Source organism: Eumetopias jubatus, unplaced genomic scaffold (assembly GCF_037043125.1).
Source record: "Eumetopias jubatus isolate StellerSeaLion01/CBP00866 unplaced genomic scaffold, mEumJub1_p1.0 scaffold_12, whole genome shotgun sequence".
NCBI lineage: Eukaryota > Metazoa > Chordata > Mammalia > Carnivora > Otariidae > Eumetopias > Eumetopias jubatus.
Genome location: NW_028274818.1, coordinates 24490106 through 24517303, shown reverse-complemented (window position 1 = coordinate 24517303; position 27198 = coordinate 24490106). Strand labels below are relative to the sequence as shown.

The following is a 27198-nucleotide window of genomic DNA, read 5'->3' as shown; positions in this document are numbered from 1 at the left end:
GCTGGCTCGTCCCCTTTTTCGCTTTGGGAAACCTTAACTTCCCTGAGCTTCCGGCGTAAAATAGAGATACCAGTGCCCATTTGTCGGAGCTCTTGTGGGGATTAAGTACCGTACAAAGACCTCAAGAACTGGTATTGCTCGGCCCCCAGGAAGACCTCACGAGGGGAATTCGCAGCTCCTGTCCTCTCCCTCTTGGTTGGTGCCCTTTTACTGCCTGCCATCTGGGGAAGCTTCCCGAGACTGCAGAACTCCGAGGGGGGAGTCTCGCAAAGGGCATCTGCAGTGGGAAGGGGCGAAGGTAGAAGAACCCTGCCCCCTGCTGGTGGCTGCTGGCAACTGGCTCTCTGGGGCTTCAGCCAGATGGGGCGCTAGAAAATCCAGTCTCCCATGGTCCTGGGCTTAAGTCTTGCAGGCTGCCGCGTTTTGGAAAGAGATGCACGAGGAAATGCAGTGGGCTGGTTTTCCGAGGACCTCATTACAGAGCCTTCCTGCTCCTCCCCGGTTTGGAGGGACAAACTAGAGAGGCCACTCCAGACCCTGCCTCCTAGGAGCGGGGACTCAGCAAAGGCAGGGGACTGGGGCAGGGAGCCTGAGCCCTGGGAGGGAAAGCCAGAGCAGCTCCTCCTGTCCTCTCGGGTTACTGGATACTGCAAGCCTTCTCCTGGCCCAATGTGGGGTGGACGGGGGGACACTGTCTCTGCCCTCTGGCACCCGCAGGTCTGCAGAGACAGGAAAGAACTCGGGGCGGAAGGGGGGGCCTGCCTGGGATGGCACTATCTGGAAAGGCCTATGCACCCCCTCCCCCAAACCTGGTGCAGTGGCTCAGAGTGGCAGATGGGATCATGCAAGATAGACCCGATAGCTGACCCATATGACATCCCCTCCGCAGAGTGAAGATGGTACCTACACGGGTTTCATCAAAGTGCATTTGAAGCTCCGGCGGCCGGTGACAGTGCCTGCGGGGATCCGGCCCCAGTCCATCTATGATGCCATCAAGGAAGTGAACCTGGCGGCCACCACCGACAAGCGGACATCCTTCTACCTGCCGCTCGATGCCATCAAGCAGCTACACATCAGCAGCACCACCACGGTCAGCGAGGTCATCCAGGGGCTGCTCAAGAAGTTCATGGTTGTGGACAATCCCCAGAAGTTTGCACTTTTTAAGCGGATACACAAGGACGGGCAAGGTATGCGAGGGCAAGCTCCCCGTCAGAGACCACCTCTCCCGCTAAACCCCTGCCAGACTTGGGAGGGGAGGGCTGGGCTTCCCCAGGGTGCCGCCGTCCAGCCATGTGGCAGAGAGCTGGACGGGAAGCTCATGCCTGCTCCCTGCGCCCCCCACTTTATATGTGACTGCAGAAAACCACAACGTGGGCTCCCACTTCCTAATCTGTGGCATGGGAGAGAAACCACCCACCACTCCTAATCTTTTGGGGAGGGTGATGTGAATGGAAACATGCGTCAAACTCTGGGCAGACACCGAAGATAAAAGGTCATCATACCCTATTCATGTCATTAGATTCATTTCATTAGGCTGAAAGGATGGCTCCTTCCCGTTATGGCCACCCCTTGTCTGCATTTCCGGTCCCTGCCCCTCTTTTCCGAGATGCGCCTCCAGCCCCCTCTCTTGGTTTGCAGTGTTCTTCCAGAAACTCTCTATTGCTGATTGCCCTCTCTACCTGCGCTTGCTCGCCGGGCCTGACAATGACGTCCTCAGCTTCGTGCTCAAGGAGAATGAAACTGGAGAGGTGGAGGTAGGTCTGGGGCCCTTTGCTCGGTGCCAGAACCCAGCCCTCAGGGCACCCTGGCTGGGTGCAGGTGGGCATTGTCCTCACCGCTGGCATAGGTGGGGGCCACGCGGCAGTAGCCGAGGCAGCTGGGAAAATGGCCTGGGAAAGTTGAGGCCCGGGGAAGTGCTGGGCCGCAGAGGTTTTGCGTCTAAAGCCAGGATTGTCAGCATCCTGGGGGAGCAAGTCAGGGCCTGTGTCTGGCATGGCCTGTGGAAAGAAAGGATTTCATGTGCTTTTTTTTCCTGAAAACCCAGGGTGGAGGGGCATTGAGAAACGCCTGTGTCCAGGCCCGGGGCTGTTTTTGCTCCAGGCTGGCCTGAGGCCCCACCAGCTCCATCTCTGGCCTCCACTGGATATGGAGATTTTCGAGCCATTTTTCTCTTCCTGGTTCTTAAAAGGTGGCCTCCTTCCACAAAGGGGAGTTCATCAGAGTCCAGTCTGGTGGCACGGAGTCGGGTGGAATCAGGCCGGTGCTCTGCGTGGCCTGGGATACTTGGGAGGCGTGGAGGAGTGACCGAGGGCAGTTGTTCGTCACACTGCAGTCAGTGGAGGCCTAGGGTTTGGGGGAGCAGTCTCTGGGGTCACTGTGGAGATCTGGGGGATCCAGGCAGGGTAGGGCCCTGTTTCTTCTTCCCGCTTCAATCAGGCAGCTCTGCTTCCGTCTGATTTATACATTAGAGTGCGTAAGATTTTGTTTGAAAAACGTACTCTGCTGACAGTGTTTGGACACCGCGGGCCCAGCACAGAGCTCGTGGGCCTGGGAGTTTAGAGACTGGGCCCTAATTCCCTTTCTGCTGCTGCAAGCCCCGTCCCCGTAGGTCTGCTGCCTCCCGTCTGTGGACTTCAGTCTTCTCAGTTAGGCAGTGTGGGGATTAAACTAGGTAAGCCTTCATATCCTTCTGTGCTCAAAAGAGCTTAGGAGTCAAAATCCTTGGCCCCACAGGGTGGGGTGGTGAGGGCTGGGGGGGCTCTGCTCCTGGGTCAGCCTGAGAGCGGTCAGACTTGCCTTGTGTCCAGAGAGGCCAGGTCCCATCAGGGCAGGCCTGGGCCAGCCGGCTTCTCCAGAGCTTTACAGGTTCTGGGATCTCATTAGCTGCTCTGCCAGCCAAGGGAGGCAGGGACCCTCATTCCGTGGCAGATGAGCACGCAGGACAGAAGGGTGTGGTGATGTGCCCAAGGTCACGTGGTAGAGTTGGCCTGAAACCCCGTTTCCGGAGGCCAAGCCCAACTCTCCTCCACCTGCCTCTTGAGGGTCTCTGCACGCTAAGAGCCTGTCGCTCAGCACCCCCAAAGCAGACAGGCAGACAGGCCGGCAGGGGCCCTGGGCAGCCCCAGCATCACTGTTCAGGCCTCAGCTGCCATGGAGAAAATGTAAGATGGTTGATGCTCCAAATAAAACACCGCTCATGGACTGGTACTTCTGGCTCATGAGATGTCAGGATTTGAAATTTGGTTGCCAGTATGACACGGGAAACCCAAGCTTTCTCCACTGCAGCTGTCTATTCAGTAGCAAACCCTGTGTAAGCTGTGTGCGGATGGAGGCAGCGGGGGTTGGGGGAGGCCCTCAGGTCAGGCGGCTTCTGACCTGTCTCCTGTTGTTTCTCCCCCATCTCCCTCGTGCCTCACAGTGGGATGCCTTCTCCATTCCCGAGCTCCAGAACTTCCTAACAATCCTGGAAAAGGAGGAGCAAGACAAAATCCAACAAGTGCAGAAGAAATATGACAAGTTTAGGCAGAAACTGGAGGAGGCCTTAAGAGAATCCCAGGGCAAACCTGGCTAACCGGTCCTGCTTCCTCGTCTGGTGCCCGCGGATTTATTTTTATTATTAATTATTATTTTGCAACAGACACTTTTTCTCAGGACACCTGTGGCGGGTACATCTGTGCCCCCCCCTGCCCCCCGCCGGCAGTTCCAGATGTGGCACGAAACCTCTGAGGGACACGCGTGCTCGCGGGCCAGGCCCCCGCCTGCCGCATGCCACCTCCCCACCTCCGAGGAGCAGGACTGGCGGGGGAGGTGGTGGTGGGGGGGTGGTGGAGAGAAGAGCCTCGGACGTCGGCAATCCGTGAGCCCTTAGTAAGCCAACCAGCTGCCTCTCTCATCACCAAACTGGAATGGTTTGCACCAGCCAGCAAAGGAAAGAAGAAAGGTTTTAGAGCTGTCTGTTCTTTCTCTGGCTTTTATTCTTCTTCAATTTCTCTCTTATTTGCCACCCATAGACCTTTATTTATGAGTCAAAAATTGTAGCATATTCCTTGAGCAGGTCGGGGCTAAGCCCCCAAAAGCAGGATAATGTTCGTAAGAGGATTGCCCCCCACTGTCTCAAGGTGCCCGTTGTTCATGCTCAAGGGAAGGTCCTAAAGCCACTGGCCCCAGATGCTCAGGTAGGGAGCACCAAAGCTGAGGCGGGCTCAGAGATTTCCAGAGAAGCCACAGCCTGCCTTGGCCCTCATCACTCAAGAGTCTGCACACACGTAAACCCAAAGGCATATATTTATCTGCACGTGTGTGATGCCTCGTCACTTCTTCGTCAACAAGCGTTTGTTTTTTAAGTTACAACTTTGAGTTTCATATTGCCATCATCCTCACGTGTTTCCACCGAAGGGAAACCAGCCATTTACCATTTTTAATGTCTCCTGCTGAGTATGGAAATCAGGCAGTAAGAGGAAGCCAAAAAGCATTGCAGAGAAATGTGTCCAACTTGTCCTCAGCCTTCCCCCGGGCCGGAGAGCAGGGGAGGGCCTGGCCGCCCTGCTTTCCTGCGTGGCCTTCCGCATGGCCTCCTTCCTCCCACCGGGACTCTGGAGTCTCCAGGTGCTGCCAGAGGAGCTGCCTTGATTACAGACGGGGAGCCTCCCAACTCAGCCGACTTGGAGTCCCTTGTGTTCCGAAGCCCGGGCCAGCCCGTGGCACTGCGCTCCGCGAGCTTGTGGGCTGGCCTCCGGCTGACCTCAGTGCCTTTTTGTTTTCAGAGAGAGACGGGAGCAGGGCGCACTTGCTTGTCACTTTGCTGCTGGCTTGCTCCTGCCAGGAAGGGGACCATGGTGGTGTGGGAGGCGAGGCCAGGGGAGCCCTCCCTCCGAGAATGGGGCGAGAGTCACAGACCTCCTTCCCCTCTAACGTCCTGGGCTTTGACTCCCAATAAGTGATGTCAAACCCCATGGACAAGGTGGATCAGATCCCCAGCCTACACCTGTACTGGATCCTTGTTCGGGTGCAAACTGAAAAATAAACTCGCCAAGCAACTGAAGCAAGTGGCCAGGCCTCAAAGACACTCCAACGCAGAGGGAGAAGGACTTTTCACAGCCAAAGCAGGGCCGGCTTTCCAGTCCAGCCTCTGAGAGATCACTTCTTCGCTGTCGTCGGCCTTCCCAGGTCCTTCCTGGGTTGGGTTGAGCCCCAGCTTCTTTGTGTAGCCTCAGAAATCCCCTCCGCAACCCTTGCTGTGTCCACACCGCCCCTGATCCCAGAAGGAATGCTGCCCCCATGTCACAAAACTGTGTGTAGTCTTCAGAGCTGCAAAAGCAAGACAAGCTAGCAGCTCAAAAAGATTTTTTAGGCCCCCAGAACCCTGGTTCTCTGCCATCTCATGCTCAGCCTTATTGCTTCTCTCCCTTAAAAAAAAATCTCTCTCCCTGCTGTGTACTAAAGGGAGCGGGTAGAGAGTCCTTTTCCTTCATGCTGCATGTCTTTAACATTAATGGAAGGCACAGCTCCTGCTGCAGCCGCTGTGAATGCTGCTGAGAGCCTCCCTCTGATGGGGGCGGCTATTTTATTTTTGAGAAGGAAAATAAAGTCATGTATGTATATACATAAAGGCATATAGCTATATATAAAGAGATAGGGGTGTTTATGAAATAAGAAAATTAGGGAAAATTCTGACTTTATCTAAAGCACAGTTAGACCCAGGACCCATGCTGAGGTCCGAGCCTTGGCGAACAGTCTGTATAAAGTATCCCTTCCCCCGGAGGCGCGTATGGCGGCTGGTAGTGCCTTCTATCCTTGTGCTGCCCCATGTGTACGTGTTTGTTTTGAGGATATTTTCTTTTTAAATGTCTTTCTTATATGGGTTTTAAAAAAAGTAATAAAAGCTTGTTGCAAAAATGACCCAGACTGGAGAGATCTTCTTTGCCCTTCACCACCTCCTGGAAATTGGGAGCTGGGGGAGAGGGTGGGAATGGAGAAGAGTATGTACTTCTGCACGGAGTCTGAATTTCTCCTGCCAGCGAACAGAGGAGTGAAGGCTGCTGGTCAAACAATCTTGAGAAACCTGTCCAAGCGCGTGGGCCGGAGGGTGCTGCCCAGGTGCCCAGCTGCTGAGCTAGTCCACAGAGCAGGAGAGGAAAGGGGATGTGTTCTAGAAGGAGATCCTTGTAGAGTGAGAAGAGAGGAGGGGATTTCTGGAGCCAAGCATGGATGATTAAGCATCAGGACAGACTACTGAGGTGGACAATGATTTTTCCATGTCGAATTATTTAAAAATAAGACAGGATGCATCTCTGAGAGTTTAAGGTCACCTCACCTAGAGGAGGAAAGCTAGATGAGGTGAGTGAAACAGTCCTTTCACAATAGCATTATCTAACTTCCATCAGAGGAACAGCTCTGTCATCACAGAAATAACCACGTGAGGTTATTAAGAAGAAATTGCTGCCTGCCTTCCAGGAGGGAGCACGCGTGATGCACTGAACGGGGGCCCTTGGGCCGCAGAGGCTGGTCAGAGCGCAGCCAGCTCACTCCCTACCTCCATCCAATAGACATTCCTAAAATTACCCGAGAATGGGCTTGTCTGTAACATCTGTTCGCCTAGACCTCCAAGAAGTAGGTCTTTTAATAACTTCGCCAAAACCTGGACATGAACCAGTTTCTGCTTTTCACTGCAACTCATTCGGTAACATCATGGGATTAAGTTCAAAGTTACTAATTTGATCTTGAAAGAGACGGTTGGGCTTTGCACAGAGAAAAAAAAAATCCATTCAACAGCCTGACCTTCCCCAGCCTTCTTACACATGCGTATGGTGTTCCCGAGGAGGAGAGGGAAGGTGAGTCAGCGCGAATGGGTCATTGTTACTGGAAAAACCATTCAAAGCACAGGTCCTGACAGCAGGATCACAGCGGAACTCCGAGTTAAACCACAGTCGGGAGTGGCAGTGCATTTTAGACCCACCCTTGCTGTTTACTGGCTTTGTGTCTTTAACGGAGATCAACAAAGCGAGACACAACCTCTCTCAGCCTCCAATCGACTTGTGCAAGTAAATCATGTTTGTGAAAGAACCTTACAAAGTACTACATGCTATCTGTGTTCATATAAGGACCATATTCCATTACTACTATACATACCACACTCCCTCAGATCAAACTGTCCAAAGGTTCTGTGTCATAGAATCTTGTTTGGGGTCAATTTCCAAAAATCCCTTCCTCAGTTCTATAGGCTCATGCTGGCAGAGAAAGGATTCATAAAATTAAGGAGTTTACTTACAGTGAGTCATAAGTGACAAGGACTGTTATTCTAGGTCTAATAACGAAAGGTAGGGAGCGTCTCACACGCACTTTCACATCCATCCCTTTCTTCCCTTCTAGCCCCAGGTGGGTAATTTGTGAACAGTGTGGATATTTTCAAGTGTTTCTTATCTTGATTTATTAAAAAAAAAAGGGGGGGATGAGAAAGAAAAAAAAGTAAACTCTAATTGTTTTTTGATGGTAAAACCAAAAAACTCTAGAATAATTCAGCTCAGCTCTCACTCCTTCCTTTTGTACAAGGAGCGCTTTGGTCACAGAAGTAACTCCCAGGAACTAAGCAGGGACCAGAGCAGTGGTTCTGAACCTTTTTGGCAGCAAGTGATCCTTCTGGGCACATGACAAAAGCATGGGAACCTCTTGGGAAAATGAGCATACAAAATCCTGCGTACCATTTCAGGGAGTTCACAGACTCTCTGAAGACTAAATGAAGACCTCTTCCAAGAGCCCCCAAAAGTTGGATAAGACTCTTTCCTGTAACAAAGCCACTGTCTTGAAGCCACTTCACGATTTCCTACTGCAGGCGGCAGCGTGCCAGTGTGGGGCAAGAATTGTGCAGGGGAATCCAGATACTTTCATGATTTCTTCTACCTGTCCAGCCAAAATGTTGCTGCCATTCAGAGTGAAGCCTTTCTTCTTTGGCCTGGCTTGATGGCAGAGAACAGCTAAGTGCTCCTTCTGGGTGACTAACTCTTTAGAGATGTGAGGGGACTCTTTTGGGGCAAGGAGGTTAATTAGGGGGTAGGAACAGATGAGCAAGAGGCTGTGGACTATTTGCTAGAGGGGCTTTCAAAACAAAAGGCTCTACCTGCCTGAGCTTTGGATGAGCCACCTGCCCCGAAAGCAGGAAAGGAACTAAAACCACTGCAATCACATGAATAGAAAAGACACTCCACTACCACCTCTCCTGTCGATGTAAACTGACGTATGGCTTGCAAATGTAGTACTAACAGTCTAGCTGAGTGGAGGAAACCAGAGGGAAATCAGATTTAGATTAGAATAAAAATTTATTTTGGTAAAGAATTATATTTTTTCATTTGCAAAAGCTGAAAATGCTCATATAAATGACCAGCCCAGAGCCTGGATTTCCACTGGATCGACCACATGAAACAGGAGTCTGTTATTTCTTCTTGCCGGGTTTGGGGGCCTTTTCTAGGCCTTGGATGTGTTTTCGAGGAAGCTGATAGTCTTCTACAATCCAAAAAGCAGAAACTCCTAAGTGGGGCATGCCCTCCCAACCACCGCCTGTGCTTTGTGTCACAACGTCCCTCCTTGGCCCCGACCCCCATGGGCCCCGATTCACATGGCTACCTCCCACCCCCTGGCCCCACTGTGCGCACATTCCCATTATCAACTTCTCTTCAGTCAACCTGCATCCTATGACCTGCTCTTCTACACCCAGCTCTAACCCAGCTCCTCTGGGCAGTTGTCTGGGATGGGCCATTTATACTTATACCTCATGGCTGATGTGTGTATTTTAGCAATTTTCACTGAGAGCCACTTTCTAGATATACTTGAGGCATTCATAATTTTCTCAGGAGAGAGAACGTGTTCATCTGCATTCAGTCATGTGCTTGTCTATTTTCCTCTGTATTTCTTCTCAGCACCTCCTACCGGGTTCTTCACTTAAAGGGGTCACCAAAAGTTTTGGTTCACCAAAAGTTTACTACAGGGTACTGCCTTAGGCCCTAAAATACATGTGCTTATCGAGCATTCATTCTGTGCCAGGCCCTGAGCATGAAAAAGGGATGAAGAAGGCAAGATCTCTGACTTAAGTTGCTCAGTCTAGCAGGGGGTTCAGACATTAGAAAAAACTGGTCAAGTGGCAGACACTAACCAGAAAAATAAACCCAAGTAGAAAGTGCCACATAGGCAATCTTTTAAATGCTAATTTAAGGACAGAAAAAAATGGGACATGCTCTGAGACAGGCTTCCCGGGACCCCTGAGCTGGGCCGATGAGGCCCCCTGTTGGGCAGACGTGGGCTGTGGGAGGGTGCAGTGCGCGAGGGAACAGGGACACAAGCCCCGAGTGTGCATGGGAAACAGCGAGGACAGCAGTGCAGCTGAGGCCAGAGGTGGGGGCGGGGGGGTGGTGAGAGCTGCCAGAGACAGCTCGAGGGGAACGGGAGTTGGACTGGGAAGGTCTTATTTATCGAGCACAGGGGCCTGTTCTGAAGGCACTGGTGTGCACAAGGAGTGTTTAGAGGAGAGTGATGGAAAGCGGACTCGGGCAGAGGTGACGTGAATCAAGGACAAGCCGGAAGCTGGGTGACCCAGAGTTGGGAGAAAGAACTTAGGCTCTGGGCGTCTGACAAAGCCAAGTCCGGAGCCCAGCAGCAGCACTGAACAGCTGAATATCTGAGGGCAAGGGACTGGGCCTCTCTGAGCCTCGGCTTCCTCAGCTGCAAAACGCAAACAGTTCTGCTACATCGTCACGATGAGAGACAGGGCCTGCAAAAAGCCCAGCAAAGTACCCAGCGTGCTTGGGATGCTCAACAGATGCTTTATAAAAGGGAAAACCAGGAAGAAAACTACTCCAATAGTAATGGTGGACAGAGCACCGAATCTGGGGGCCAAAGCACCTGGCGCAAATATCAGCTCTGTCTCTTGCTGGCCCCTCACTACACACTGTATGGCCACAGGCACACACATGTACATGGCTATGATGACTAGAGGGGCTTGAATTGGTGGGAAGATTTTGGCCAAGTTAGACCCGCGCTTCTGCTTCTCCAGAGGAGATGCTCACCAAGTAACAGCCGGCTGAGATGATGGACCTGGTTTCCCTGGATCTGGACCTGCAGGCCGTCCTTGGCCCCAGGGGCAGGAGCGACGGTCGTGCTAGCCTGGCACCGCTGCTGGAGCACAGCCGCCACCGAGTACGGGTCCAGACCGTAGGCCTCCAAGTTCCGGACCACAGTCACCTGCGGGGACAGAAGACAGGTGGTAGGGGGGACCGCACGCCCTCCCCTCCACAGGGCCTGCTAGAGCCTCCGCAGCCTCTTCACCCGCCGTGTTCACCATCCTGACAACCATGGGCCCTTTTCATCCACATTGTTTATTTTTATACTTACTGATTCTTTCCGTCCCATCCAATATATGTGTTATATACTTAGTGGAATACTCTCTATCCCACCTGTAACATATACTTTTTTTAAAAAGGTTTTTTGTTATGGAGAATTAAAAACATAAATAAAAGTAGAATTGAATACTGTGCTCCTATGTTCCCATCATTTCAACAATTATCGACTCATGACCAACCTCAATTCACCTATATCCCTGTCCCTATTGCTTTAGAGCAAATCCTCCTAAACATCAGATCATTTTATCTACAAATGCTTTAGTACTTATCTCTAGAAGATAAGGGTTCTTTTATTTATTTATTTTTTTGATAAGGGTTCTTTTAAACATAAAGACAAAACCATCATCATACCTAAAAATAAATGGACAATAATTCCTTAATATCAAGCATCTCATCAGGAACACAAATATTTTTCTATTACCAACTTCACAAATGACATATATGTGATTTTCAGATTAAAAAACACTGACACTTTAAAAAAAGTCACAATTCTCCCCTTTTTTGAAACAAGTTCTCTTGAATTCATGACTAGAGATAGTAGAGTATGTTACCATCAGGAGTGGGTTGGGAAGGGCTGCTTTCAATAAAGTCATAGGTTCCAAATAACCCAGGCTTGTCAAGGGACTCCAGCCCCAGAGAACCTCAGAATCGATAAGACATTAGAGGTCACATCTATTCCCTGATGTATGCACCCTGGACTACATCTTCCCCCAACAAGTGGTCACCCAATTGTTGCTTGCAGACCTCCAAACAAGAACTCCCTAATTTGGAAAGCACCAGTTTTAATTTGGGACAATTCTGTTACCGCTAATATTAATAGTGTTTAAGTAAGCTAGTACAAATGTCCCCTGCTTTTTCAAAGTTCACGGTACACCACTTCGCTCTTATGAAAAGACCTACATTAGTAACTTTTTTTGCTAACTGAAAGAAATCCAGAGGGTTTCACTCTTACAAAGAAAGGTGAAAAGTGAACATAGTGCTCAGCACTGGTTTTGCAGGGAGCCCTCACAGAGGCAGCACGCACCCCGAGCAGCAGCGAGAGGGGAGCCCCCGCCAAGCATCTGCCCCAGGAACGACACTCAGCACCTCAGCGCCCAGCCCCCAGATCCCTGAACTGTGTCTGGGAGCATCTGTGCTTTATCTCCAGTTATTCTGTGCATCCGTTAGCAAGACGTGTCCTGATATATCAGAAAAGCCTAAGAGAGTTATTTTTTGGGGTCTGGGAGTGCTCAAAATTTTTTCCATATAAAGTCATGGTAATTGCTTCTTTGCTTTACCCCATTTCAGCTGACAAAAGGTTTCATAGGAATGCTCCACTTTCAGCTAGCAGGGGAAACCTGTATATACAGAAATTGCTTAGTACAGAGTCTGGCACATACTTACCCCAGAAATAGTGGCTATTGCTAGTTACTATTGAGGTTCTCATTACTGGTTCTCATTTACTCACTGCTTAAATGCCAAGTACTAGTCTAAGTGCTTCACCCATGTATTTCCTTCATTTGGCCCTCATGATGCCTTATACGGTAGGTATTATCCCCATTTTTCACATAAGAAAACTCAGGCAAGAAAACATTCACTTTCTCAAGGACAAGCAGCAAGGCAAAGGTCACATTTGAGCCCATATCTCTAATGCCAAAGCCCACTTGCATAACCCAAACACTAGAAAGTTCTTTATCTGGAACCCAAGTCTGTCTGCTTGGGATTTCCATCCAATAATCCTATTTCTGTCTTCTCAAGGCATCTCAGCATTAAGTGCACTCCTTTTCCCAAGGACAGCTTTTCACACACTTGGGCCAGATAGAATTAGTTCCCTAGGACTCTGTGTTGCCAGGCTACACACACTCACTTCTTTCAGCAATTCTTTATAAGCTGTTTTTCCCTGAGCAAGGCCCAAGAGGTAATAGAATGAGTAAGAGCTGAAAACCCGTAACAGGTCTAAGAAAAAAATAAAAACAAAATCTTGTTTACCTTTGGAACTAGGCTCTAGCAAGTGTCCTAGCACAAAATCCTAGAGGGTAGGGGGTGAGAGGGCTAGCTTTGCCTGTTTTATACAGGGCTGAGCCCACTCACACAAACATGGTTGTTTCATAAACAATCTTTGCGGTGATTGAGGCCAAAATTTAAAAACCTCCAAACACGGCGCACCTGGGTGGCTCAGTCAGTTAAGTGTCTGCCTTTGGCTCAGGTCATAATCCCAGGGTCCTGGCATGGAGCCCCATGTCAGGCTTTGCTCAGCAGGGAGTTTGCTTCTCCCTCTCCCTCTGCAGCATCCCCCTGCTTGTGCACTCTCTCTTGTTCTAATAAATAAAATCTTTAAAAATGAACGAAAGAATGAATGAATGAATAAATAAATAAATACATACATACCTCCAATCACATTAGAGAGACTAGAACTTAGGGATATTATAAATCACCATCTTCCAACACTATGTCCTTTTTTTTTTTTTAAAGATTTTATTTATTTATTTGAGAGAGCGTGCCTGCAAGAGGGAGAGAGGGAGGGAGAGAGAGCACGAGCAGGGGGAGGGGCTTAGGGAGAGGGAGAAGTAGACTCCCTGCTGAGCAGGGACCCCCCCCCCCCCCCAGCGCGGGGCTCAATCCTAGGACCCCAGGACCATGACCTAAGCCGAAGGCAGACGCTTAACCAACTGAGCCACCCAGGCGCCCCTCAACATTGTGTCTTTTTTAAAATTACCTTTTTATTAGATGCTCTCTGCGCTAGGGTGATGTCAATTGGGCAGATTTTGCCTTTCTTCATAATGGGCTCTTGTCCTGGAAAGGTCACTTGATAGGCAGGCTGCAATCTTTCCAAACATCTGAAACAGGAGTTCGTGAGCTATAGACTGATAAAGCCAACAGAAATCATCTCCTCATTCCCCACTGCTAGCGGGCAGCTAGCTGGGTGTGAGCCAGGCTTGGGCAGGCAGCGGTTTGCCCCAGGCTGCACTGAGAATCATTGACATCACCTAGGGGGCTGCATCCAAGACCAATTAAATCAGGAACTCCAATTAGGCATATATGTTTTTTAAAGATCCCCGAAGTATGGCCAAAGTCAAGGCCCAGGGATTCAGGGAAGGGATTCATCAGTGACTTGAGCCCCTGGAAACTGTCCAGTGGCCTGGTCTTCTGACACTCTGCCCAGGCTGCCTTGGGGAATTGACTTCCTGTCTCAAGACTCTCACGTACCCAGCCTGGTAAAGTGCTGCTTCCCATCTGTGACGTGTTCCGACTCATCTTCTAGAGAAAGCCTTTACCACAAAGAATGTCTACCTTTCATCTAACCAGATTTTCTCTTGGTATCATATATACTGGGATGGTACAAACTTTCTATAAAGGGCCAGACAGGAAATATTCTAGGCTTTAAGGGCTACCGGGTATGTGTAACCACCCAACTCTGCTGTTGTTAGCACAAAAGCAGCCCACAGACAATGAACAAATGGGTATGGCTTATTTACATTAACAGGTAGCAGGCCAGATTTGGCCTGTGGGTTGTAGTTTGCAAACTCCTCATAGATATTATTTTCAGTTTTGTTCTGTGGAAAAGAAAGAGCATAGAGTCTTTCCTTTGATGACTTTAAGACAATTCCTCCCGGCCTCTTTTTGCTTCTAAATCTTTTTGAAGTTCTTATTTTTAATTAACTGTTCTTTTTCTTTCTCCCTTTAAGTTCTCCTATATTGTGTTGGCTCAAACCATTCCAAGAATCCTCCACATCAAAATTACCGAGCCTGTGTTTATGTAGACTAATATCAGTTGAATTATGGAGAGAAAGTCAAAGACTGAGACAGCGATGATTCTAAAGTCCAAAGGACAGACAATAAGGGGAGGGATAGAAACGTTTGAGAGGGACTGCCAATCCCCACTACCTGGTCAGGAGACTGTCCCATGGAAGCTTCATGACTGTGTGCTGTTCATTTTTCTCTAAGATGCAGTCACATAGGATGGGATCCAATTTCACGAGACTAAAGGGAAAGAAGAGGCAATAAGGAAATGCCAGCCCCGCCCCTTCTGACCCAAGGGCCAGCTCAGGATTCATCTCTTCTGTGTTCTTTGTAGTCATTCAGGACCACGAGAACCAATTCAGGGACCAGAGCCCATGAAGCAATGCACCCTGTGGATGGGAGGTCCGGTATGTTTCCCAAGGACAAGGGAGCAGCCAGTGGTGGTTGGGGGCGGGGGGATAAATCCACACACCAGAATTCTTGGCCCAGTTCTGCTACCTAACCATGATCAGACCGCTAGTTCCCAACTTTTTGATCATGGGGATGTCTTTTGAAAGTGAAAAAGAAAAACGGTAATGGAATGCTCTTCATTTAGTAGTTTACCTTTTGTGCCAACTTACTAAGAAAATAGAGGATACCAAAAAGCCACGATGACTTCAGTAAAATTTTTCTAAGTTGCACTTGATTCCTCACAAGGGCATGTGCATTTGAAAACCAGTCGTGGATGTCTATGGGCTACCACGTCCTCAGTCTACAGCCAGTGTTGACGCCACACGTGGATCCGAGCACCCTGGACAAGTCTAGGTGTCCACAGCCCATGGTTTAGAAACCACTGGTCTTGCTTCTTTCGAAAAGGCTGTGATCTCCCACGTTCCCCTCTACCCCAGACATCCTCCACCGGTGTGTCCAGGTCTGTGCTGTCGGGGATTGACCGATCTTCAGCAGGGCTCCCCAGCCACTCACTTTTTGTTGTCCGCATCGACCAGGTCATTCTTCTTGGCATAGTTGATGATGATCATCCGGACTTCAGCGCCCTCAAGAACGCTTCCCTTCCTAGGTCGGAAGTGACAGGGGGCGGGGGGTTAGTTCGTGCTGTGCCAGGAGACAAACTGCAGATACCAAGACTCACTCTCTGCTCAGTAGGCTGCTTTCCTTGGCTTTTTGAGCTCTGTTTTCTTCCCTTTCCTGACTGAGGTGAGCAGGGCCTCGTGAAGGATGATTACAAGGAGGAAAGGGAGGCACCTGCTGTCGTTCATTTAGTCAGAGACACTGCTCAGGGGAAGGAGGCTTGAAGCTGGATGTGGGAGAAAGGGGGACCAGGGGCGCCACAGGTTCTGCCGGTCACAGAGGAAGGCTACTCAGCTTGAGAGGAACTAGAGGCCGGAACACCAAGCAGGCAGAGGAGGGCTGCTCTCCAAAAACTCACTTGTAGCCAGACTCCTGGAAGAGCAGGGTCATGCTGGCTGGGACACAGTAGAGGGGTTTTATATCTGGAGGGTGATAGGGCTGTTCCCTGCTACCCTCCTGGATAGTCTGGGAGGTCGGGGAGGGCTCGGGTATGACGAAAGATGTGATCCTAAAACCCAGCAGAAGGAAAGAAAAAACACATTTTATACTAGCATCTGGGCAGTTCCCAGCCCGGGGCCCAGGCGCCCTGGGGCCGCTGAGCTACGGTGAGCAGGTCCCCTGCACTCACCTCGGGTGCTTCCAGTCCACAGCCACAATGCTCTCCACCCCTCTGCTCAGCTCCTCCACCTGTATAATCTGCTCCTGCTGCATTTGCTGCAGGAACTTAGAGAGCTAAGGGAGAGAGGGCCAGGGGTAGGGACTCCATGTATTACATGCCCATCCTGAGCACCCGATGTGCCACACACCGAGTGAGGCTGCTCCTGGGGACGGACGCATGACAGTCCCTTCCCTCATCAAACCGGGAACTGGGAGGCCCCCGCCCTGAGGCTCAGGGAGTGAGAAGCTGCTACAGGCTAACTGGTGAAGTCTTCCAGAACTCTGGTCAGATACAAAGGGGCGGAAGGGGGAGAGAGGAGTGGGTGCTCGCCCAACTGCCTCAACCCAGGGAGGGTTTTCTTCCCCCTCCCCTGCTCCCCCCCATACCTGGAATCAAAAAGCTTAATTCTAGCCCAAGCCCTACAGACGGGGCTTCCCCAGTGTCCATCCAGCTCATGGTGCGTGTAACCCTACACATCTCTCTGTGTGGGTCTGCAGAGAAGGTACCTGCTTACCTTTTTGTAGCTTGATTTCTTCACGTCCAGCTGTCGTCCTTCAGGGCTGGTGGCAGATGGAAAACAAGTTAAGCTAACAAAGCTGCTGAGAGGAGGGCATTTTTTCCTCAGCCTTCCTCCTCCATGTTCAGAAAGAAGCTGCTATTCCAGAGCCCTCTGCCCAGGGGCGGCAGGAGAGAGGGTACTGACTTTAGGATGCTCTAGATCACTGCTGTGTAACAGCCCTTTCTGTAAATACGAATGTTCTCTATCTATCATCCAATATGGCAGCCACTAGCTGCATGTGGCTGTTAAGTACTTGACACACAACTAATGTGACTGAGGAACTAAATTCTAAATTTTATTTAATTTTAATTAGTTTAAATTTAAATAGCCACATGTGGATAGTGGCTCCTGTACTGGATATAGCTTTAGAGTCCTCTCGAACTGGACCACCTTCTGTGGCCTCCAAAGTTCTGCCTCAAGGTGAACCCTGCCAACAGCAAGCTCACTGAGGCAGGTGGGTCAAGGGCAGGATTGGCACTCTATCCCATAGGCCATATCTGGCCACAGCCGTCTGTCTGCTGTCTGCTGACATGGTAGAGCTGAGGAGCTGCAAGAGACTGGTCTGCAAAGCCTACAAGATCTGGTTCTTGAGAGAAAGACTCTGTGAACGCCCACCCTACAGCTGTTAGTTTTTGGGGGGAGGTTCCTATGAAAGCCATAATCAGGCCCTCTTCTCAGAACTTAAGTCTTCTCTCAAAATGTGACAAGCGAGAGCCTTGGGGTTCATAGAGAGTCCTTCCAGAACCCGCCCCAGGTTAAGAACCCTCTATCCCAGAAGATTCTAGGAGCTCTTTCCCAGTTACTTAGAACCCAGCAAGGTCAGGACAAATTACCAAGTATCCCACCACATGCTCCAGACTACCACACTTGTACAGGACGCCTTAAAGGAGCACACATGTAAGCAGGAAGAGAATTACATCAAAACCACTTTTTAAAAAAAACACAGCAAAATTCTCAAAAAGAGAAAAGTTGAGTTGTGGTATACCAATCAAGGAGCAAACCTTCTGATAGGATTTTTCCTGAGTGCTTATTAAATGTGAGGTCAGTGAATCTTGACAACAATCCTACAAGTGCTGGAAATTCGGGTTCAGAGAAGCCCGGTAACAAGTTCAAATTCACCTTGCTCCAAAACCCTGGGGAACTGGCATTTGCATCCAGATGGCTGTTTCCAAAGCCCAGGTTCTATCTGCATGTACTACGGTCTCTCTTGGTGGCCTGTGTTTGGGGCCACCCCAATGGCCTTCCCCCCCAATGACTCTTCCTCCTGATACAATATAATGTGGCCCACCTACTCTGCAGGGAAAGTGTGAGGGGGTTGAACGTTCCAGAAGAAGCCTCTTGACAAAGAGGCTGCCCCGGGACGCTTCCTGGACGGGACGTGCTGCCTGATTCACGAGCCAGCCCAGAATTACCACAGCAGAGGCAGTGCTCAGAGAATCTTGGGAATTTTAACCTCCATTTCTTCAACAACATTTTACTGGCTAAAATTTAAGTTTTTAAAACTCAGGACCTGATTTGTTTGCCAGATCAACTCTCCACTCCACGTCCCTCAGCCAATTCCCCCATCCTGTCCTGACACACTGCCAGTGTACCAGAGAAAGCCCCGCAGCCCACACCCTGCCTTCCGTACCAGCAGGAGAACATGTGGCTGCCAAGGAGTGTGCTGGTGAGTAAAGGGAGGTCAGCTTTTTTGACTTGGCACTTTAAAGTGTGCAAGAAGCATCGCTGTAACAGTTCATCCATTTGCTCTGCAAGGAAAAGACAAGAACCATATTTTTCTGAAGGATACAGAATGCCTGGTGCAGTACAAGTAAACTCCCCACCCAGCTCCACCCCTGCCTCACCCCCTCAGCTCTGGAAGGAACCCATTCCCGGGTCCCAAAGCTCCCAGACTCTCTTGAGCACTGAGCCTATAAAGAGGGCTGACCCCAAAGGAGGGGTCCGGCCACCAGGCCCACTCCCCGCCCCACCCCCCGGCCAGGAGTAAATGCTTCTCTGACAGAGAAGTCAGAACCAGAAGAGACCGCGGAGGCCTCTGTAGCTGGAAGCAGTCCAAACGCCAAGGCACACTGGCATGCCGGGAAGCAGGACTTGTCGGGCAAGGACTCCCTGGTGCGACGTCAAAGGGCTGCAGCACCACCCTCACCAAAGAGAAGGACCTTGCCGTTCTAGAGCTTCGGCACCGCTCTGGTCAGAAGCAGAGTAGAAGACGTTTCCTAAATCAAGAGGAGGTGGGTCCTTCTACTCAGAGCTATACCTTGCAGGGTCTTGCTGTCTGTGGGGTCTGGGTTCAGGCCCCTGACGCCGGGGTCTTCTGAGGCTTCTGACAGGGACTTCTCCCCACACATCCGCTGCTGAACCTCCCCACTCGCCTCGTCCTCTCCCTCCAGGGTCAGGCGCCTCACGTCTTGCTGCAGGGCGGGGTCTGCCAGGACAGACCCCTTCTCTTCATTGAGATCTGGGGGATCCAGGGCCAGTGGAGCCAAGGAAGGTGGAGAAGACTTGTCTCCAGATCGCCTGGAAAAACCGCACATCAGAAACGCCGAATGGCAGCCACAGCATTCTCCGATCCTGATCAGGGTCAGCTGGGAGACCGGAAAGAGTGAGAGCCACAGGCAGGGGTGTCCAGGGGAAGGCAGAGAGCCTGGGCTCTCACCTAAACCCCACTCCCAATTCTGGGCCCAGAAAAATCCCATGCCTCAGCTTCCTCATCTCTGAAATGGGGAGAGTAATTCTTGCCTCCAACCTATCCTATTCCAAAGGAATAATAATATCACTCATCCACATTTGGGACAAAGAAAGATGAAAGAAAAAGCAGTTAAAGAGAAGCCCCCAAAAGGATTCCCTTCACGTGAATTAAAAATAAAACCAATTTGAATTCAATAACAAAAGTAAGGTGGCAAACGCTTCCGCAGTACCAGTTTGGTGAGCTCCAAGCCCGAGGCTCAGAGTACGTGACAAAGCACAAGCACCCGGCCTGCTCCGGGACTAAGTCAGTTGCCTCTGTGTTCTCTCAGGATGCGCTCTAACTTGCAGAGTAGTGATGACACGCTTTCATGCCACTAAGCCTTAGGAAGACAGGAAAAAAAGCGATGCCGCATACGGAGCATGCAGCACGAGATGATGGAAACCAAACCAAGTTTACACTAACGGTTGCAGCAAGTCTTAATAGTCTTGTGAATAGTGAGGCCATACTATGTGTTTAAGTGATTCTGATGAGGTAAGTACATAAATATTTTTAAAAGGTGGGGGCAGGGGGACTGAAGCAGCCACTGGTGAACAATTTAGGCAACATGACCTTGATAGCCCTTGTGCAGACTGCCAGAAAGCAGGGTGTCTGGAGAACATTGGTAAGCAGCCCTCAAATGTCTGCGGGGACACCGACTGTGGCTGTACGTCCTCCAGCAGGGCAGGGTTTGGCCAAGCCTTATAAAATGAGCAACTACAAGGCTGGGCTAGAAATGTTAGGATGAATCTGTACCAATAGGCCACAACACTTGGCCAAAAGACCAGCTACACCACTTTTAAGAAAAGCCCTATTTATTGTTTTGGTAAAATGACAAGAAAATAACCAAAGAAGATACTAGTATGTGGTTTTAGAAAGCGGTTATTACAGTGAGAAAACGTGACTTCCATAATGGGGAGGAGATCTGAAATGTGAAACCTGAACAGAAAAGTGATCAGGTGATGACCGTGGTGCTTGAGGATCTACTCTGCTTTGGTTTGGATTCAGAAGTGAGAATTTCCGAGCACTCCTATGAGGCAAGAAGATGCCTAAACGTGGGTGGCAGATAAGGCAGCATCGACTGAAGCTATAAAAATAAAGAATATCACAGTGCAGAGAGGCAGAGTAGACAGTCCCTAAGGTCATCTTCTAGGCCTAGGATTCTACCATTCACCTAGAAAGTAATCAAAGTTCTCCGTAATTTCTTCCCCAAACAAGAAACAAAACAAAACAAAACAAAAAGAACAAAAAACAAAAACAACAAACCAACCAACCGATCTATCCATCCAGTTTTTTCCTCCACATTTAGTGAAGAAATGAATGTCTGAAATCAGCAACTTGCGTACAGACACGGCTGGGCCCCAAACTCTCACCTGTGAATCCAGGCCCCATGCCCTCTCCACCCACCCAGCTCTCTATAAAACAGAAGAGACAGAGGACCCACCACAAGTGGTCCCGGTAGGTGTGCAGCACGGAGAAGCCCCTTCCCTTGAGGCCCGAAGTCAGCATCTCAGCTGTGGACATGGCAGCGACTCCAACAGCAACAGGGGCTCTGAGGAGAAGTACGCCGGAGACGGGGTCAGGGAGGGCTTTGCAGAAGGGCACGCGTCAGGGGCATCTTTCCACTCAAGGGCTAAAAGCACCACATTTGCAAATCTGAAGCAACCGCCTGTATCACAAAACAAAACTCAGTCCAGCCTCAGTTTTCTTCGGATTACCTATAAATACAACTTTCAAAAATCCCTTGACCAAACATTCCCCTTCTGTATGAGTAACTCCTCTGTTGACGTTATCACTGTTTGTTGTTATTCCTATAATGAATCAAACCCAGGCAGGACTTGCAAGGATATTTAAAGTTCCCTTTATTTAATTTCAAAACTATAAAATTACCTCCCCTACCTTAAGGGCCTAGCCATCCTATACGGAGCTTCAAAAGGAAGGACAAATGTGTGCCATAAGTGAGGCTGTGGGGTGCCACAGGGAAGAGAGGGGAGATAAACAGTGGCACTAACTCGAGAGGTTCCTTCTGAGCTGGCTCTTTTGAACAGGCCTCGCTCTGTGTAACGAGCAATCTAAGAACTGGGTGCGTCCAGAAGATTGAAAACAATCACATTTGCGGTAACTACAAAAACTTCCAAAGCCCAAATGAGAAACCTCCTCCGGCCCAGTGTTACTCAAGCATTGCCCACACACTGCCTGTAAGGACGGGTGACCAACTGGATAACAGTGGGGGGACATACCAGCCTGGCAGGGTCACCTGGGCACAAGGAAGAAGATTCAAGGGCCGAGTTCCCAACCTGAACTGAAGAAAGATGTTTGCTAACCTGGTGTCCCTACTGTGCCCAGAGGTCAACTCCTGCCATGGAAACTTTGAATCTGGTTTCTTTCTCAGTTCCTAAAAGAGGAACTTCCACCTCTGGAGGGATCAATGGCTCAGAAACTTAGGTCTCGAACATGGTTCGTATTATTAATAAACCACCTTGTACCTTTATTCTCGGCCACAAACCACTCTCAAGCTTCATCCCCTGATACAGTCTAAAGGCCAAACCAAGCAGGCCAAATATGCATTTCTGAAGTTTTCTCCTGTTCTGGATAGAATATCGGGGAAAGCAGTGACACCACCAACCTTTTCAACTGCAAGTTGTGCCAGTTCAACAAGGAAGGAAACATTTCTAGGTACTTGGTTCCAAAAGGTTCGAGGAAAACAGGAGAACATGAGTAGCAACATTAAGATCTTTGAACACTGACCCCCTCCTGTGCCTAGTCTCTCTTTTCTCTCTCAAAGCAGCAATGAGCAAAATAATGAGATATCATTGCTCACGTGGAATGACACAAATGAAAATAACCCATTGTATCCAGTGTTGGTGGAGTGTAAGAAAACAGGCTCCATGTACCCTGTGGGTGGGAATGAAAATGCATATGGCTTTCTGGTAGGGCAGCAGAAAAATACACCTGATCTTTACCCTAATAGTTCTGCTTCTTAGTGTCCACTCCGCAAAAATAATGGCACTGGTGTCCCTAGAGCCATCAGTAAGAGACTGTTCATGATGAAGACAAACTGGGGGCAACCACAAGGTCCATTAGGAGAGGACCACATAGGAGGTCCATCACCACGTAGGAGGTCCATCACCACGTAGGAGGTCCATCACCACGTAGGAGGTAAGAAGACTCAGCATAACTGAGCTTGCCCATGTGGAAAATGTCCCCTTGATCTTAAGCGGAAAAACAATATAAAGTATAGTTCTGTTTATTTGTATTTTTAAACATACATACCCAAATCATACATTTTCATACACAAACATATACACACACTCAATATGTGTATCAGCCGATACTTCTAGGAGCAAAGGGCTGTGGGGTGAGGGGCGTTTGATTTTTCAGAACTGTTTATATGATTACTTCCTAATTTATTTTTAAAAAGAAGCTGTGTGGTGATGGCTGAACAGCTCTGCAAATACACTACAAATCACTGAACTATACATTTGAGAAACAGGTGAATTTTACAGTATGAAAACCACATTTGAATAAAGCTATTAAAATGATTTGAAAAAAAAAAAGGATGATGAGGGGCGCCTGGGTGGCTCAGTCGGTTAAGTGTCTGCCTTCGGCTCAGGTCACGATCCCAGATTCCTGGGATCAAACCGGGTTCTCCCTCTGCCCCTCACCCAGCTCGTGCACGCTCTCTCTCACTCTCTGAAATAAATAAATAAAAGCTTTAAAAAAGAAAAAAGGATGATGATGTGGATGATGGAGAAAAAAATGTTAAGGCCATGAAAAACAAGGAAAGACCAAGAAAATGTCACAGACAAGAGACAAAGAAGACACAACAATTAAATGCAATGTGCTGTCCTAGATCGGATCCTTGAGTGGAAAAAAAGACATTTCGTGGAAGAACTGAGGGAATATGAATAAAGTCTACAATTGTATTAATAGGACTGTACCAATGTTAATTCCTTAGTTTTGATAACAGTACTATGGTTATATAAAACATTATCATTAAAGGAAGCCGGATAAGAACTCTATACTATCTTGGCAACTCTTATATAAATGTAAAATTATTAAGAAAGAAAGAAAAACAGCAGCAAATATGCTCAGCTGAGCTACGTGGACACCCACACAGGCTCACTGCCATTCCCCCATGGCCCACTCTCTGCTTCGGGAAGAAGAACCCATTTTTTTCTTTTAATCCTTTATAAGCTTTGGAAGTTGTCCTTTCCCACCCCCTTCCCAGTTTTATCTAAGTTTTCCCCCCAAAGGCACAGCGGACAGGCACAGTACCTGTTCCCCACCAAGGCAATGGCACAGAGGTCCCCCTTCTGTACCTGCGGCAGACCAGCAGGGGGCACCATCAGGCCTGGCAGCATCAAATCTGCGGCAAAAAAGACAAAAAGCATCACAACCCACATTCTGCCTCTAACCGATTCCAAGTTTTACTTCATCATTTATGCATTCACTCAACCAACAAACATTTATGAAGTATCAGCTAGGTTATTTATAATGAAAATTAAGAAATGCAACCTGAGCGTCAGACCTTTTCCCTTGGGGGGGCTAGTGGTTAAACTGAGGCACCAAGCTGAGAGTCAGGTTCCATGATCTCTCATTCTGCTTTCCAAAATTTAGCTTATTGATTTAAAGTATAGCACGTGATTCACAAAGCATTTTCTGATTTAAGTACAAAGTACGAAGCTTATTGAAGGCTTTCAACAGGGTCCTAGCGGCCCAGGGACCTTATGGAAGCAGCCAAGTGAGGGAGGAAACACACATGGGGGAAAAATTCCATTTTTCAATCGTATGAACACAGGAAATGGGTGCATTTATTAAAGTAGTTGGCCCTTACTAAGTAGGTTTCGGCCAATAGCCAGAATATAGGAAAATCCTCTTACCTGCTCCCCCGACCAGTTTTTCGAGCACCAGAGGCCATGTTGTGAACGTTGGGAGAAGGTCAGGATAGGACCACAAGGTGTATACTGCCCAAAAAGAGACACAGAGAGACTTATTGCCAAAAGGTCAATCCCCTAGGGAACTGGCAAAGCCAAACACTAAGGTCACTTAAATTAAGAAACAGAAAAGAAACTCAACTCAAAGCTAGAGTGGAGGCTGTGAGGCCCAAAGAGGTTTCCTTCTTAAAGCAGGCAGATACTTAAAAAACTGGATGTCACTTGAGACTGGGAGGCCCCTGTGATTCCACCTGGATGCGGCAGCAGCAATGGGCACGGTAGATAAAAGCGGGGACAGACCCCCCAGCAAGGATTCCATCTGTGACCTCAGAAGCAAGGAAGCGAAGAACAGGGCGCCTGCCTGTAGGAAATGTTGAAACTTCCCCATGTTTATTATTTTTATTCCCTCTGTGTTCACAGTGATTAGCAGTAAAACCTTAGATCAAAAAGGGCCTATGTTGGTACAGCCGCAAAGTGGAGTGGGGGCACAGGTAACCTAAGGAGACCGCGTTGCACTGCTGCAGCCAAGCTTGGGGAACAAGAGCCCCAAGTGACAAAGTAGGCGTCAGCAGCTACGGAAAAGAGAAAAGGACACTGAATGTCTGAGATCTGTGACAAAGAGAGAAAGCAAAGGATCCTGAGAGCCAGGGAGAGCCTCAGAAAGAATCCTGTGAGATACAGCGATTGAAGTACATCACTAAGACAGCCGGGTATGTAGTTTAATTAACCTAGCTTCCTTCCTATCACCGTATCTCGTCAGTTTCTTAAGAAAATCCTGCTAGTGAAGTTTTAAGAATATTTTTTACATGTCCTGAAATCCCACCCTTTTCAAGACCTACTTAACCTACTTAAGCTCCATCCCTACTTAACCCACTATGAACTATTATTCCTTCCTCTCAGAACATCCCCCCCCCCCACTACCCTCTTCCTGTGTTGGCCCTGTTATTCTCCCTCCTGTAGCAGTTTTTGATCTTGAAAGACTCAATTCTAGGGACACTGGGTCCAAAAAGATCCTCAGGGATGATATTGGGAGATTCTGCACTTCGCGTTTTAAGTAAGGCAGTTTAAGGAAAGAAAGAAGGAGAAACAGATGTTAGGCAAGGATAATAGTAACGCCCATCTCCTTCCTATTGACATACCTGTTGGATATAGATTTTTCTCCAGTTCAAATAGGATGGGGTTACCACCACACACATACACGGTCACTGCATCCCCTCTGTGAGCATACAACTTCACAGTGTTGAGCTCTTCCTTTCCGGGTACTAAGGCAGAGACCTGATCTGTTCCAAGAGTGGGGAAAGCAGTGGTCACATCAGCCCGAAGCTTTCTCCTGCAGAAAGCAAACCAATACCTGGCATGAATCCTGCCTGGACGGATTTTAATAAATACGAAGGACTCCGAAGGACTTACTATAAAATCACAAGGACCAAGGAACAGCTGGTTTATGATGCCCTAGTCTCATACACTCTTCCAAAACGTCCTATTCTCTTTCTCATCCAATGTCTCATCTAGTTTCACATATTCCTGGGGGCAAGTCTTTCCATTTTACAAAGAAAGAGGAAAACTGAGAACCAGTGAGTAACCAAGTTAGCCCGACTAGAAACTCAGCCCTACCTTCCAGACTCCATGCCTAGCCCTTGGACCCACCCCTTTCCTCACATCTGCCTGGCAAATCTGTCAGTTTACGGTTAAAAAGCTATACGAGGGCACCAAGAGTGACTAGAGAACACTGGTTCCAAAATTCGCAACGTGGTATCAGCATCTGCGACACTGTATACAGATACAGTTCTTAAAACATGGCCCTGAATTCTCTCCCACTTCACCCTCCATCTGTCTCTCCTGCGAGAAGTAATCGCATCCCTTTTCTCCTGTAGTTGTAGTTCGCGGTGCCCCTCTGATTTTTCCTAAGGGACTCGAGGCTCTCTGGAGGGCGGGGAACCTGTAATCCTTCGTGTTTGAACCCTCAACCCCTTATGTAGACCGCAGTCCGTAAGCGCTGACTGAATTACGTTTTCCTTTAAACTAACTAGAATATCCAAAAGATAGCGTGGGAGACAAACCAGGCCTGTTCTCCCTCCTCGCCCTCAAAATGTGTCTAACCCACCCCCGCTCCCCGGCTGGACATTCCCTCGGCCTCCACCCCAGGTCGGCTGACCTAGCTCACTCAGAGAGGCTGTGGGCCAGCCTGCACTGGGAAATGTCTGGGTGCCCTGGCGGGCGCCGCACGCCCCTTCTCTCCCTCACCTGTCCGACCCCTTGATGGCCGTGTTGGACTTGACCCGAAAGGCCTTGGCAAACATCTCTGCTGGAGTGGCCTGGGGAGGGGAAGGAGAGCACAGAAGCCGGGGCTGTCAGGGAAACGAGAACGCGGAGGCTTCCCGACCCGCAGCCATGGGGGCAGTCACGCTGGGGCCCAGCTGCAAAAGGGGCCCGGCTGGAAACCGGGGCCGCTCGGCTTCGCGGCTGTAGGCGCTGCGGGGACCGCGGCCGCCCCTAGTGGCAAGGCCGGGAACTGAAGCAGGCCGGGCGGGGCCTGGGGAAGGCGGGGCGGATTCCCGCTCCGTCGCCCTCCCTCGGCCCGGCTCTGCGCCTGCGCGAGCTGCTGGCGCCTGCAGGTGTCTATTGACCCGGTAGTGGCAACCTTGACTTGGTTAGTTTCCACTCGGTCGGTGTTAGGTTGCGTTCGGTCGGTACTGTGTCAGCCTCTGTGCCATTCAGTTTAGTTCAGCTCCACAAAATTAATTCAACCCTTGTGTTCTATTAGTTTTGCAGGCCTCTCGAATTATTTTAAGGGCTTTTGTTTATTAAAGTCTTTACATTTTATTGTACGCTAGAGGTCTCAGGATTACGTGAAATGATAACAATAACAGAGAATCCACCCTTGTCCCAGGTTTGCCCCGCATGTTATGAGGAGAAAACTACAAATGATCTTCAAAGCTATTTAAGAATATTTTTGGCCACTTTTAGGTAAACTTTTCAAAGCGTTATTGCTTTTTGAGTTCAGCCGTTATCTGGGGAGGGGAGGTTGTTTCCAAAACTAATGAAATAACCATGCTTATAAAAAAAGTATCTGTGAGACAGATTGGGTTCAAATTATGGTTTGGCTTTTCCCTAGCAATGTGATCATGGGCCAACGGCTTATTCCT

At 49.2% G+C, this 27198-nt stretch overlaps 2 protein-coding genes across 4 annotated transcripts in view; one reads left to right on the top strand and one right to left on the bottom strand.

The window, feature by feature from the left end:
- Positions 1-5898, top strand: part of RASSF5 (Ras association domain family member 5) — a 64339-nt gene extending 58441 nt beyond the window's left edge. For both annotated transcript variants that reach the window (XM_028120247.1, XM_028120249.2), the window contains 3 exons: positions 890-1187; positions 1639-1754; positions 3419-5898. In XM_028120247.1, coding sequence (XP_027976048.1) covers positions 890-1187; positions 1639-1754; positions 3419-3571 — 567 coding nt within the window. In that variant the 3' untranslated portion in view covers positions 3572-5898. The remainder of the gene's footprint in view (positions 1-889; positions 1188-1638; positions 1755-3418) is intronic.
- Positions 5899-8293: 2395 nt separating this feature from the next.
- EIF2D (eukaryotic translation initiation factor 2D) lies at positions 8294-26500 on the bottom strand. 2 transcript variants are annotated; one of them, XM_028120244.2, is made up of 15 exons: positions 26297-26500; positions 25192-25382; positions 23999-24082; positions 23394-23484; positions 20560-20667; positions 18648-18907; positions 18021-18138; positions 16346-16391; positions 15802-15905; positions 15532-15681; positions 15069-15158; positions 14250-14345; positions 13081-13201; positions 10053-10227; positions 8294-8496 (listed from the first exon to the last, which is right to left on the bottom strand). In XM_028120244.2, exons 1-15 carry the CDS (start codon positions 26350-26352, stop codon positions 8426-8428), a joined length of 1761 nt encoding a protein of 586 aa, XP_027976045.1. In that variant the 5' UTR covers positions 26353-26500; the 3' UTR covers positions 8294-8425. The 2 variants fall into 2 exon arrangements, with proteins under 2 accessions (XP_027976045.1, XP_027976046.1); XM_028120245.2 differs by lacking the exon at positions 15532-15681.
- Between the last annotated feature and the right edge of the window lie 698 nt (positions 26501-27198).

Coding starts and splice junctions, on each gene's coding strand:
- EIF2D (XM_028120244.2), bottom strand. CDS start 26,352: ATGTTTGCCAAGGCCTTTCGGGTCAAGTCCAACACGGCCATCAAGGGG. Junction 23,485..23,998: donor AAAACTGGTCGGGGGAGCAG/GTAAGAGGATTT, acceptor TTTTTGCCGCAG/ATTTGATGCTGCCAGGCCTG. Junction 8,497..10,052: donor TCTCAGCCGGCTGTTACTTG/GTGAGCATCTCC, acceptor TTTGGATTGTAG/AAGACTATCAGCTTCCTCGA.